General features: G+C 40.1%; 2 protein-coding genes across 3 annotated transcripts in view; one reads left to right on the forward strand and one right to left on the reverse strand.

Annotated features, from left to right (window-relative positions):
• The window catches only part of plaat1l (phospholipase A and acyltransferase 1-like), a 6,416-nt gene extending 2,962 nt beyond the window's left edge, over window positions 1-3,454 (forward strand). Inside the window, exons 1-5 of one of the 2 annotated variants that reach the window (XM_084921418.1) lie at window positions 1-1,433; window positions 1,888-1,976; window positions 2,160-2,324; window positions 2,409-2,479; window positions 3,074-3,454. The exon at window positions 1-1,433 is cut by the window's left edge and continues 2,962 nt beyond it. In XM_084921418.1, the coding sequence (XP_084777544.1) occupies window positions 1,244-1,433; window positions 1,888-1,976; window positions 2,160-2,324; window positions 2,409-2,474 (510 nt within the window). In that variant the 5' untranslated portion in view covers window positions 1-1,243 and the 3' untranslated portion in view covers window positions 2,475-2,479; window positions 3,074-3,454. The remainder of the gene's footprint in view (window positions 1,434-1,887; window positions 1,977-2,159; window positions 2,325-2,408; window positions 2,480-3,073) is intronic. The other variant, XM_084921419.1, reaches the window with a different exon arrangement.
• On the reverse strand, window positions 3,158-8,545 carry ephx2 (epoxide hydrolase 2, cytoplasmic). The gene is made up of 18 exons (XM_084921417.1): window positions 8,337-8,545; window positions 7,501-7,579; window positions 7,259-7,421; window positions 6,713-6,903; window positions 6,496-6,618; window positions 6,304-6,375; window positions 6,133-6,228; window positions 5,764-5,842; window positions 5,460-5,494; window positions 5,347-5,373; window positions 5,187-5,272; window positions 5,000-5,111; window positions 4,840-4,914; window positions 4,688-4,730; window positions 4,486-4,588; window positions 4,104-4,173; window positions 3,758-3,838; window positions 3,158-3,671 (listed from the first exon to the last, which is right to left on the reverse strand). The coding sequence occupies exons 1-18, from the start codon at window positions 8,438-8,440 to the stop codon at window positions 3,525-3,527; spliced, it is 1,686 nt and encodes a 561-aa protein (XP_084777543.1). The 5' UTR covers window positions 8,441-8,545; the 3' UTR covers window positions 3,158-3,524.
• Between the last annotated feature and the right edge of the window lie 4,747 nt (window positions 8,546-13,292).

Below are 13,292 nucleotides of genomic sequence, written 5' to 3' on the forward strand. Positions count from 1 at the left end.
TATTATATTCATAGTCCCTGTAGAGGTTTCAAAGTTTAGTCATCTACACATTAGACTAACAAGCGAGAGATCCTTGCTTAGATTCCAGGAGGAGACACAAAACCCTTTGATGGTCCGTCAGGAAGGGCGTCTGGCATAAGAATCTGTGGAGCTACCTGCCATGGTGAGCCCATGTTATTAAGGGAGCAGCCGGAAGCCTTTCTTTTTCTGCCTTCTTCCTCTTTTATATTCATGGTCCCTGTAGGATGAACTATTAGGAGTTTGATGAATGTCTGATTTTTGATTGAGAGCTATATTTTCAGAGTGTATTATATGACCAAATGCCTGGAATAAAGGAGACAGACTAATGACCCTCATCCCTGCTTCAGAAGGACTTTGTTCTTAGTGCAATTTAACATCAAGTATCTCCTCCACTGTTCCCATGTTAGCCTCTTAGTTACATTTGTAGGGAGGTGGACGACAGGTTCCAGCGCTGGCTACAGTGCAAGTTACCTACATCTAAAATGCTTAAGTCAAAGGCAGATTGACTTCTTTCAGGTTCTTGAACATATTCATCTCTCTCCTGAAGAAGACTCTCACCTGAGGGTTAATGTTTATTTTGGCCTTACTAGGGTAAAAAAGGCAAGACTATCTAGTGGTTGACATGTCAGTATCCTATGAGCATTTCTCAGCCAGCTCTAATTCTGACACTTCTAGCTTTAAGATGGTGAGAACCAAAATGCTCAACTTGAGGCTTCACAATCTGATGGGCGATTTCAAAGTGGTTATATCCAGCTTTTATTTACACACTATGGTTGGATTCATACTAACACCTCTAGCTGCAGACCTGATGTCTTGGTTAAGCATTAACATCATAAAATTTGCTCTCAGTTTTTCATACCTGAGAAGTATAAGATATTTAAGATGAATAGTAACAAAGGCAGAAGAAGTATACTTGCTCGACAGTAATATAGCACACAAGTGCTTGTGGTTTCGCCGCCTGTACTCGCTTCAGGTTTTCTTGTGGTTTAAAAGAAAAAAAAATCCCCTTTCTGGCACAACTGACTGAATACTGACAAAGCCAAAAAAGCAGTGCAGATCCAGTGATGAAGATTGTGCTTTTGCCAGTGTCTGTTTATATTAAGGATGATAGAAGTTTAGTCCTTGCCTGTGGAGACGAGGACTATTTTTGAAGTGAGTTTGATTTGGCCTCATCCAGAGTCGAGTTAAGCAGAACCACAGGGTGATTGTTTGTGGTAACTTTATGATTTTTACCGCTTTCTCTCTTTTTTTCTTCTTCTGTTTGTTTTTTATTTTTATAAAGAAAAATTCCCACCCAAAGTTGTTCCCGGGGGACATTGTGGAGTATCCCAGGAACAAATACTTCTCTCATTTCGGAGTGTACTATGGAGAAAGGGACGGAGTTCCATACGTCGCTCACCTAACGTGTCGAGGTTGGTGACACTTTTTAAGGTTTTACCTTTCCACAGACAAGTGAAAAAAGTCTACCAGAGCAGGAATAATTTCTCGAATTTTGGTTAAAAGAAATACAATTATTTTATAGAAAAGAGTGTTAAACAATGAAAATCAGCAAGAGGTTATTATGTTAGTCTCAAACTCTGCAAAAATGTAAAACTGTCAATAAGAAATTTTTCATCTTTGAAAGATGGACATGATGTGAGAACGCAGGATTTATGCTTTGTATGTGATGATATCTACTGAGGAGAGATGGATGACATGTACACCTACAAGAATCGGCTCAGTTTTCCATATAACACAGAAAAAAAAGGTTTCCTATCAGGTCATGTAACAAAGATCATAATATGACAGATAAACTTTATTTTTCTTGATCCTTCCTCTGGAAATCTGCCTCTTAAAATAATTTGATTTCTTGTCTTTGTCTGTCAGATTCAGACACCAAACTGCTGCTGTACGGCCGAGCTCTCAGGTCAGAGGTCAAACTGGACCCTCTGGAGCTTTTGGGGAAGAAATACAAGGTAGCATGAGTGGTTTAACCCTCCTGTCATCCTTTAAAAAACTTACGTCCATCACCCTAGGGACCGTTTTCTGCCACGCCCCAAAAAGTGCTATAAAAAGATTATATATTCATATTTCTTTCCACTTTAAACATACATGATGAGTTTGTTAAAGACAGTGACTTCAAGTGTGTTTTAAAACAGGTCAACAACATGCTGGATAACACGCACCCTCCGCGGGACTTCCACGGTGTGGTGAAGCCCGCCATCGAGGACATGATGGGCCGCGAGGTGACCTTTGACATCCTGTTTCACAACAGCGAGCATCAGGCGACACTTTTTAGATACGGAGTGAAGAAGTCTGAACAGGTGAGCCAAGGGAAGAGCGCCACCTTCTGTTTATTTGCTGTGAAGCATGCTTAAAGCTGGTGTGTTTGTGTGTGCGTGCTGCAGATTGATGAGATCTACGAGTATATCATGCCAGCCTGGAAGAAACTGTTCAAGGAGAAACAGCTGTAAACCAGGTGTGCGCTCATCTTCACCACCAGGGGGTGCTGTTCTTCTCTGAATCAGCTGCATGAAGTTTGGAGGAAGTTTAAAAAGAATCCTTCTCCTCGGTTTCTACCCTTACCTTAGTCCCTTTTTACACCTCCTCCCCTTCTCTATCTTGTGTCACCCTTTCTTCCATTCTACTTCTCCTTATTCCTCGCATACTCCCTTTTTTTCTGTCATCATTCCTTCCCTTATTTACTTACTTTCCCACCACCTTTCCTTGTTATCATATCCTCACTTCTATTTCTTTACATTTCTTCCTTCCTGTTTCCTTATTCTTCCCCTACCCCTTCCTTCCTGCCATCATTTCTTCATTTATCTCATCCCTTAATTCCTCCCTTTCCTTCATATTACCTCCTTACTTCTTTATTTACCTCCTTTCCATTATCCTTACATCCCTCATTCATTTCCTTTCTAAACCCCTCCCCCCACCCATTAGTTTTGTTCTTGATTTCCTGAATAATTATCATTATTTGTATTTGTAATTTTTTTTACTAATATTATATTATTTGTTAAATGTGTTCATGTATATGCACTGATTTTTAAAATCTCAATTTCATTTACAGGAAAAAAGAAGTACTTGTGCAAGAAAAAAAAGAATTACCAAACTGAAAACAAAGCAAAAAAACAGCAACCATAAAACAGATACATTAGGATGTTAAGATGACCTTAAAAATGTTTAATAATGGCACTTTCATGCTGTTTCATTAAAATGATGAGATTTTATACATTTTGTTAAAATATAATCTTTATCTTGAACTGTGATATTTCTTATTTTTGTTACTTGTAGTACAGTTTTTCCCTGTTTTAGCAGAACATTTTCCTCCCTGTTGGTTGCACATCAGTTTCTGTCTGAATACATTTTTCATGGGAGGCTCATTCACTCTTAAAACTGCCTGTGAGTGTCTAAGTTGTTCTAAATAAACTTTTATGTGCCACATTGAAAATCTTGTTAGAATCCTTCCTTCCTTCCTTCCTTCCTTCCTTCCTTCCTTCCTTCCTTCCTTCCTTCCTTCCTCACAGTTTGGGAGCCACAGTACCACCTTCAGTCTTCTTGTGCGCCTCTTTAAGCCAGGATATCAGGATTTTGTTGGTCTCTGCCGGCTTTTCCATCTGTGTCCAGTGTCCACACTCTTCGATGTGTCCTCTGGTCAGGTTTGGCATCTTCAGTTAATAAATAACAAATATCAGACTCACTTCCAATAACCAATAATTGCTCATCTGACTGTGTCAATGCTTTTGTTTCTTACCGAGTCCTCCATTCCCTTGGTAAAGGACGGCAGCAGTACGGGGTCTTTACCCGCCGTCAGCATCATTGTCGGCATTAGCAGCTAAAACACGCAAACATCTGACTGTGAATCAGAAAGCTTGATAACAAGATGTGACTGCCAAGTCAACAAGTCTGATTTATCCTTCATTATATCAATAAAGTATTCTGATTCTGATCTGATTATGATTATGATTCCAGAGGTGCCTCCTGTTGGTCATTAGGAAGAATGCAGGTTTAAACAAATTCTGCATTTGCTTCAATATTGGGACCCCAAAGTTACAGCTTTAATTTACAGCCTGTAATACATTTGTGACACTGCACCAAACCTTCTCAAAGGGCCGGGAACACATCCACTTCCAGTTTGCATCACTGTTTCGATACCAGTTCAAGGGCCCCCTGTAAAATAAAGCCCAAAGGTTACTCGGTGACTCTTCACAGAACTGGATAATTTAACTGACTGTTCAGGAATATTTGCTTATGACATCAAATTTCTTCACCTCACCAGCAGTCTACAATCTGCAAAATACTCATTTTAGTGCCACAAACATAAAAGCAGGAACTGCAGGATGTAATTAAAATGCTAATTTTAACAAAAAGCTGTGTAAGAATCACCCATCACAGTGGATGCTTTCATGTAATAAACATAAATATTATTTGTTGGCTGAGCACACAGAAACACAGTCTACAGGAAGCTGGAAAATCTGCAACCTGAAGCCTCTTTCTTTGTACTGGCTGACGTAGTACTGCAGGTCGGCTTCTGTCAGCATGGAGCTCCTGGGAATCTGTTCCGGCAGACCCACAAACAGGCCACCTGTGATAAAGCGCACACACACAGCATGAGATCTGTGAATGAAGATTTAAAAATCTTCAGCATTCACAGCAAACACTGATAACCAGCAGGAAACGTCACCTCGAGCGCACACTCCTGCGGTGCTGAGAGGGGGACGACCCTTCTGTGGTACAGAGAAAAACATTCATCACGTGTGGGTGATTTTTCCACCTGTTTAGCTCTGAAACTGCACACTGCAGTGCTGGGTGTGTGTGTACATTCGATCCACGCACCGCTTCACTACTGCTGGAAAAGAAAATCTTGAACGTCCTCTCCAAATCCTTCTCCAGCTCGGCTTCCGCCACACCCTGAAACACAAACCCCGCTTACGAAGCTGCAGTTTTTCTGTGACAGAAACAAACATTAACATTAATATATATATATAACACTTACTGGTGTTTGGAAGTAGACCTGATAGTCGAATATTGGAATAGCCTTCAGTCTCTCGAAAGCAGGAACCAAAGGATTCAACTTGAACATTGGGGTGTTCAACGATGCCACAGCCCTTCACGCACATGGAAAAGCACTTTAACTTCACTGTACAGGCTCTGGGGGACTGTGTGTGTCTGTGTGTGTTCACCTGATTCTCTCGGGATAGAAGCGGGCCATGGCCCACACCAGGGAGCCGCCCCAGTCGTGACCCACCAGGGTGACCTGTGGTATGGACTGGAACAGGGGACCATAAGCTTTTGTGTAAACTTTAAGTTATCATGCTATTCAATGACAGTGTTGATACTCACCATTTTATCCAAAAATACGACTAACTCCTGAAAAAAAGAGAGAAAAATATGATTCAGAAAAACATTTTAAAACAATACTAAATCTGTAGATTTAATATTTTTGTAATGTGTACCTTACAAAGCTCCTCATGAGAATATTCCTCTATGTCTGTGAGAGTCAATATGGCAGGAATTACACCAACACTGAGCTGACTCCACACAAAGACTGTATATAAAGGATGGTTGTAGCTTCTCTGATGTCACACACTGGTAAAAGTGTGGTAGTTAAGCCTCAAGCTGAGCATTTTAGGTCTTTTGATCCTGGGCATTAAGGGCTAGGGGAAGTGACATATCCCTGCTGTTCATTATAAAGAATTTATACTGGGAAGCTACATACATCTTTTAAGTACAGTCTATATTTTCAGTCTTTCAACCTACCAGGGGGCGCTGTGGACTCTCCATATCCTTTCATGTCCAGAGCTAAAACCCTGAATCCTGCTGCAGCCAAGGCTGGGATCTAGCACAGGGGTGAGAGGGTTGTTTAATGATCATGGCTTTTATTTCAGGATTATTGCAGGATTAAAAAAACCAAAACACCACCAACAACAAGTAAATATAACTGCAAACTTAAATAAATGAGAACAAAGACTTGAATTAAATGGTAAACAAGACAATTTATAAATCTAAAAAGGTATATCTCTGACTCTTAGTGTATCTCTAACTGGATCTAATCTCAAACACCCTCTGAATACACTTTGGAAGTTGACTATTTCGTGCGTTCCAACATATCCAATGGAAACAGGTTACCTGGTACCTCCAGGAGTACCAGCTCTCCGGGAAACCGTGACACAGTAGCACCGGTGGACCGGAGCCCATTTCCACGTAATGAGTCCTCACACCAGGCTGGAAAAGACAGCCAGCAGCATTTTAGCTCTGTGTTGTGTTTTCATAACAACATTCACTGATAGATATTAATACTTTTATGGTGATGTAGCCATGGGACACTTCATCAGGGCTGCAGGATGGTGAGGGGCTCACTGTTCCAACAGCCTGGAGATTCAAACGTATACAAATGTTATTAATGTAATCATTTTCTTTGTTGTAGTTAGATCTAAATGTGAGGGTCTTTAAACCCACTGCATCAGAGAAGATACTCAGAGTGACACAAACCTGAAAGCCAGTAAATTCAGACAGTTTCTCCAGAGCAGCATCCAGATTTTCCACCAAGACGGCCTTCATCCCTGCTCCCTCTGCGGCTTTTACACCCTCAACATCAGCATCCAGCCACAATGCCTGAATAGAGACAGATGACTCATAACATCTGATATACAAGAATTTAATCTCAGTGATGCTGCATATTTATTGTCTACATCACGAAACCCTCTACCTGTTTGGGTGTCACCCCCAGGCGCTGCAGGGCAGAGCTGAACATGGCGGGCTCAGGGACCCTGTGACCCAAGTGGCAGGACTGGAGGACCAGGTCAAAATGGCCTCCCAGCAGAGAGAGAAGGCGACCTGTGCCATCTCCAGCCGCTCTGTCATCTACCCAGTGATTGGCCAGCACAGCTGTCAGTAACCCTTTAGATCAGAGGTTGACGTAAAGATTAGACATCATTGGTAGTGACCTACTTTTTTCCCACAATGCATTTAAACAAGCAGGTAGCAGTGACAATGTTCACTTTACGCAGATATCGTGCTGAAATAAAGGTGACGTAGACTGTCTCCTTCAAAGATGAGAGACACAGGAATTCAGAACAGAAATATTTTGCAGTGAGAGAAATTAAACAAGGTTTTTCAACCAGATCTGAATTTTTTCTACTTATTTCTTTATGCAGAGGAAGCCAATGTGGACGTGGCTTAAACCTGCTTTCTTTCGACTCCTCTGGCTCCAACTCCTCTGTGAGTTTGCTTCTTTAAAGAGTGTTTTGTGTACCGCTGCGTCGCAGGCCAGCAGCTGTCTTCAGCACAGCTGCTTGGACGTCCATCATTGCCTCTGTGAGTTTGTCTAGCAGGCCTTTAACTGACCAATCAGGCGGCAGAGTCACACTCCTGTCCCGGGCTTCCTGCACACACTCGGCCTCCAAAGCTGGGATCATCTGCACACAGACACACAGCTGTACATCAGTGAAATAGCAACAAAAGGCATGAAGTGAAACTGTAAATGTCTTCGCCCACCTGTGTAAGTGTCATGGCTCCTCTCTCAGCCTGCCTCAGGGCGCCGTCGTCTTTGGACTCCACACTGGAGAGAAAACCTCTGAGAAACAGAGCACAAAACCTCAGATTAATGCGGTGATTAGAAACTGAGAGGGGCGAGCCTTGGTGGTTTCTATCTATAACACTCAGCTCTCAGGCAAATGTTTACTGAACTCTTAGATCAGGTCTGAGATAAAACAGAATCAGCTAGAAGTGCCTGCAAAGAGCAAAGACTTTGAGGAAGTTATACGTTTTTGCAAGTCAGAATAAAAGTTATACAATCAGCTTTACAAACCACATTCTACAACCGGGAACGAAAAGGCAGAGATGTTAATTTAACAGACTGGACCTGAGTCCAGTCTGTTAAATTAACACTGAGAGGTAATCCAGAAAATCCCTGCTGTAAGTGTTTCTGAGACCTCTAGCTCATCAACATGATCAATACTTGCCATAATTTCAAAATGTTATGGACAAAACTTTTTTGTTGTTGCTGTCTAAAATTAACATTGTTATTAACAAAAAGTTGCCAAGTATGTTCACATATTTTTGGCCATGTAGTAGCCTACGTGCACCTGCTCATTTCCAGCAGTTAAGTCAAATATTTCTTTGCTGTTGTAATAATTATCCAGCTTGAAGCGCAGATCTGATATCCACACTCACTCACACTGTAAATAAACAATCAGAAATTCGTGCAGCAGCTGCGTATTTTATTGGGGTTTTTTTGTTTTTTTTTTAATATAATCAAATATAAACACAAAGCGGTCTCCATACGACAAGTCTGTGCGGTTCAGAGATGTTACAAAACGGTCACTTCTTACCCCGGTAGGTTGTGCAACTCTTCCAGCTTTTTAAAAACGGCAGCAGGTCTGGCAGAGACTGCGACTCCCCAGAAGTTGAACAGGATGGCTTTCTTATCAGCCATCTCTCGATCGGTTCTTTTTGCTTTCGGGGTCTCCAAACGGTATTCAGGATCTCTGCTGCTGCTGTTGCTGTTGCTGCACCCGTGTACAGGGTAAACTTTGCCCTCACTGCGGGTCCACCCACTTACCCAGTGAGCTCACACTTAACTGAAAAACAGCGGCGAGACCAGACATGCACGTGACTTCTCGCAACAAACCAAAATTTTTGTTGAAACCAGTTCCATGAATAAAAGACCAAACATGTCCTCTTTATGTTTAATAATGATAATAAAAAGTACGTTAAACAACAATTTTAAAAAACGATTCAAAACTTTTTGTGTGACAATGATTTACAAATTAAAGTTGTAAAATGCTACTATCATACATAATATTACTTTATTTTTATTATTATTATTATTATTATTATTATTATGTTTTAAAGGCAGTGACTACATGATACTACTCTGTAGCTTCATCGCTTCAAGTCGGTGTTTTGAGCAGCTGTTAACATAGTTGACTCATATTTGCAATGTGTCAGGAAGAGATTTTTTTAGCATTCTTCTATAAATATGAAACATTTTCATGTGACAAAATATAAATCTAATTAAACCAAACAAAATAAAAAGCAGCAAGTAAAGAAGGAAACATCAGACACAGCAAATCACACCAATAATGAAATGAGATGAACAAATTATTTAAATGGCCAAATGTGGTGAATAAGTTAATTAAAAATAAGAATGTTGTTGGGCGTCGCTTTCCTTCTGCTACACAGACATATTTATGTACTGTAGCTCAGCGGTCCCCAACCCCCGGGCCTCGGACCGGTACCGGTCCGTGAGTCGTTTGGTACCGGGCCGCGAGTAAAGGCTCAGGTGTGAAATGTATGGTTTTCAGGGTTTTTATTGGTTTTCAGCGTTATTTTGTTATCGTTTTTATCGTTAACTCGGTTTTCCTGGGTCTTTTCACGTGTGTTATGAATAAATCTTCTTTTTTTCGGTACCGGTACTAGTTTTATTTTGTTGTATTTATCCGCGACACCTTAAAGGCCGGTCCATGAAAATATTGTCGGGCATAAACCGGTCCGTGGCGCAAAAAAGGTTGGGGACCGCTGTAGCTGATTCCCTTCTAATATGTCAAGTATTGCTGAACTTCTGTACCATGACACTGACATCTTTGCTATTTTAGACCACATATCATGATACAGTAGTATGTTTGTTTACTCCATGACTGCCACTTCTAATGTGTATGTGATGCACAGTTTTAAAAAGATTATCAAAAAAGCAAGTGCTGGCAAATTGTCTATTAAGACAAGCGGACTCCCATCAAACTAGAGCTGGCAGGGAGACACTAAGGAGCCAGGCCCTTCCCAGAATCCAAATCCTGCACAAACAGAGTCAGCGAATGTTGTGTAGAAAGTGTGGAGGTGGATTGGTGGGTCTGAGGAGACTCTGTAGAAAGACAAAGTGCCAGCATTCCAGTCCAAATGCACTCCTACTTAGTTGGAGGACCAGCTGTGAGGAGAATTTATAGGTCTGATGATTTTATTATGCAAGGAGTAGTAACCATCTTCACAACAATACAAGCTCCAGGAGTACACTATGATAATCTTCAATATCTTTGTAAGTTACCGCTATGTTGACCTTTCTTTCCCATTCAACCTCCCGGTAACAGCCTCCAGTCAGACCAATTCTATGTCGCGACTGGGGCCAAGCTTCATATCGCTCTGGATAATGAGGATATGGCTTCCCCTCACTCAGCAGTATCACAGTCCTATTGTCGTCAAACAGGAATAGATGTATCTGTGCTGTTTTGGTCCAGTTTGTGCTCACAGTCATCTGATTAGAAAACAAGAAAAAAAACAGATTAATTTAGAAGTCAGAGTTGAAAACAAGCAAACAGTGAAAAAATATATATATGTATACACACAAATGCATGGATCAATCGGAACACATACATATTAGAATAATTTAGAATAAAATCTTCAACACCAAGTGTTCTTCTGAAGTTCTCAGGTTTATCCATACTCAATACTGATGGACACGGCACTGCATGGGGAAGCTGTTCTTTCCTGCTGGGCACTGACAGAAAATAAGTGATATTAAAATTATAATGTAATTCATGGTACAATTAGTTTTAGTTTTCTTAAAATCTGAGTGATAATGAGATTAATGATTGTACTTTAGTAACTAAACTGGCCTCAAATGAACTTAGGTGGAGGTTTTAAGTAAATACACAGGGGCGGTCTTAGCCTGTTTGGTGCCCTGGGCGAACAGATGCTGCTCCAGCCAGCCAGAGAATCCCGCGCCGCCCCCACCACGATGCCGCCCTGGGCAACTGCCCGTGTCGCCCATATCAAAAACCGCTACTGTAAATACAATATATGTCAATACAATGTTAAGATTAACATTAATGAGGAAAATATCAGACAATCAAATGTGTTGTCTTTTGGAAAGTTGGTACATAATGTACATATGGCAGTCTAAATTGTGGATTTGGTGCAGATAATTGTACAGAAAAACATCAAAAACATTATTTCATTCCCACCTATCACAGCCATTCTGGTGTTCCTTCTCAAAGTTTTCAAATTTACCCATAGACGTCTCACTTCTCATGGAGACACAGATTCTTGGAGGGGTGATTTTTTTCCTGGTGGTCTGGTAGAAACACACACTTTGCCTTAAAATACATGTTCTTGGCAAAATAAATTTAGATGAAGGTAGAAGTCTTCCATTAAAAAATAAATACATGTGCTATTTTAGTATTTTCAGTGGTGATCCTCGTGGTAGTAAACTGATTCACTTGGTTGGTAAACATCAGAAAAGGAGAAATCTGTTTTCCTGGTCCAATGGTCATATCTAGTGTACTCTACATGTTTAATGTCAGTGAGACTTTTTACACAGATAAATAAAGGCCAAAAACTGATTGCAACTTCTACTTTGTGACATTCATGAGGGATATATGTGAAATAAAATTGAATGACAGATTAAGGACCAACAAGTCATTCATGACAATTTAAATACTGAAAATCCTTTTTTAATCAAACACTGTAAATCACTTTTTGGCACCCCTCTCAAGTTTTGTAACCTGCCACATTGCTGCTGCCACAACTGGGTTTAGAACATGAGAGCACGTGTGGGGGAGCACGATGCCAGCTGCTCAGGGTAAGAGGTGGAGTACACCCTGGACATATCACCAGTCTGCCGCAGGGCTATCAGACAGACAGACAAAAGAAAAAAAAAAAACATGCTTCTTTCATTTTTGTTTCATATACTTTATTTGCTTTATAAATGTTTTGCTTTTGTCTTTTCTTTTGTAGATGGTCTGACTCAGCAAATATCTGAGTGGCAGTTTGAGATTTCTCCTTTAGCCAGGCAACTCACAGTTCCACACCAGGTGGAGGCAGGACAACAACTAGTGTTACGCCTCAATGAATACGGGCTCGGGGATGAGGGGAGACTAGAAAAGAAAAAGGCAAACAAAGCAAGTGTGAAACTCAAGGTTTTTAGTAAAAAGGACTCAACTCAAAGAAATGGCAACACTGCTATTTCAACTAAACAAAAGTCATCCACAAACTAAAATACCCTAAGGAAAGACAAAAGAAATGGTTTACCAAATTAAAGGTACACTTCTGCTGCCAGCAGATACCTGCTACTCACCAGCAGCTCAAAGAAAACACCAAGTTTTAACATATGCAGAATACGCCACTAAATCTCACCACCAAAGACTGGTCCACACACTGACTGAGCAGTGATTCACTAGCTTAAATACGTGATTAAGAATCTTTCTGTACTTTTAGGTGCTACCTTATTTCCAAAAGGGTTGCAATAGCAATCGATCTACATACACGTTTGACCTGACACAGAAGATTTTCACTCTAATCAATATAACAATAGCAACACATATGATGGCTTCTACACCTGTCAAGGCAGCTTTGCAGCAGACAGGAGTTGGATTCAAAATAAAGGGCCCATAAGCTTAAAAGCAACTTTATTGCTGAGGTTTAACATAATACAAACTAAAGCAGAACAGAAACAAAATATCCAAAACTTTTATTCTTCTTGGGAAACAGACAATGTAGCAGGACACAGCCACAAGAAAAAACATGACAAAAGATGAGTGGCAACTGAGCGAATACACACAAAAACAGAATAACAACAACATAAGACAGGAAATAAATAACACTGAGACCAGGACTAAGACTTAAATGGACGAGTCTGACACAGAGACAGAAGACAAAACACACAAGACTGAAGGAACAGAATGGGAACACAAGAGGGGGTTAACCTAAAGATTTAGAAACTGAGAACTAAAGACATGAAACCACAACACCAAAGGTATAAGGAAATAATAAGACATGAAGACACTAAGAAATAACAGAGATATTAACATATAATCAAAACAGGATACAAAACTATAAAACAAAGATGATCAAAGAAAAATCAAAACATCCCTAAAGCTCAAAGACACAGGGACCATGGCAACACTAACATGATGTTTTAATAAGAAATATTAAGTTTTCATCTAAAATCTGTTTTACTGGACTTAACATAAAATATTTTTAAAAGTCTAATTTTAGACTTGATTCATCTTAAATACTTCTGAAATGATAAGTTCATTTTAAAGCACTTAAAGTGTGTCATGTTGTTTGTTTCTTTTGTACAGTTTTTTTTCAATAATCAAAAGAAGAAAAAATCTATATAAAAACGTACATAGAAACTATTATTTGAAGTAGTATAGTATATTGGTGCATTGTGTACACTGCTCGGTAAACATAAGAGGACTATGTCTGTGAAGGTTCTCAGTCATCCAGGTCATCGTAGTTTAAGGAGCTTGGAAAGAAAAGTGTCTGGACTTAAGAGGACTAGTTTTGACGTC

The sequence above is a fragment of the Perissodus microlepis genome, chromosome 23 (assembly GCF_051167445.1).
Source record: "Perissodus microlepis isolate ML-2025 ecotype Zambia chromosome 23, ASM5116744v1, whole genome shotgun sequence".
Lineage (NCBI taxonomy): Eukaryota > Metazoa > Chordata > Actinopteri > Cichliformes > Cichlidae > Perissodus > Perissodus microlepis.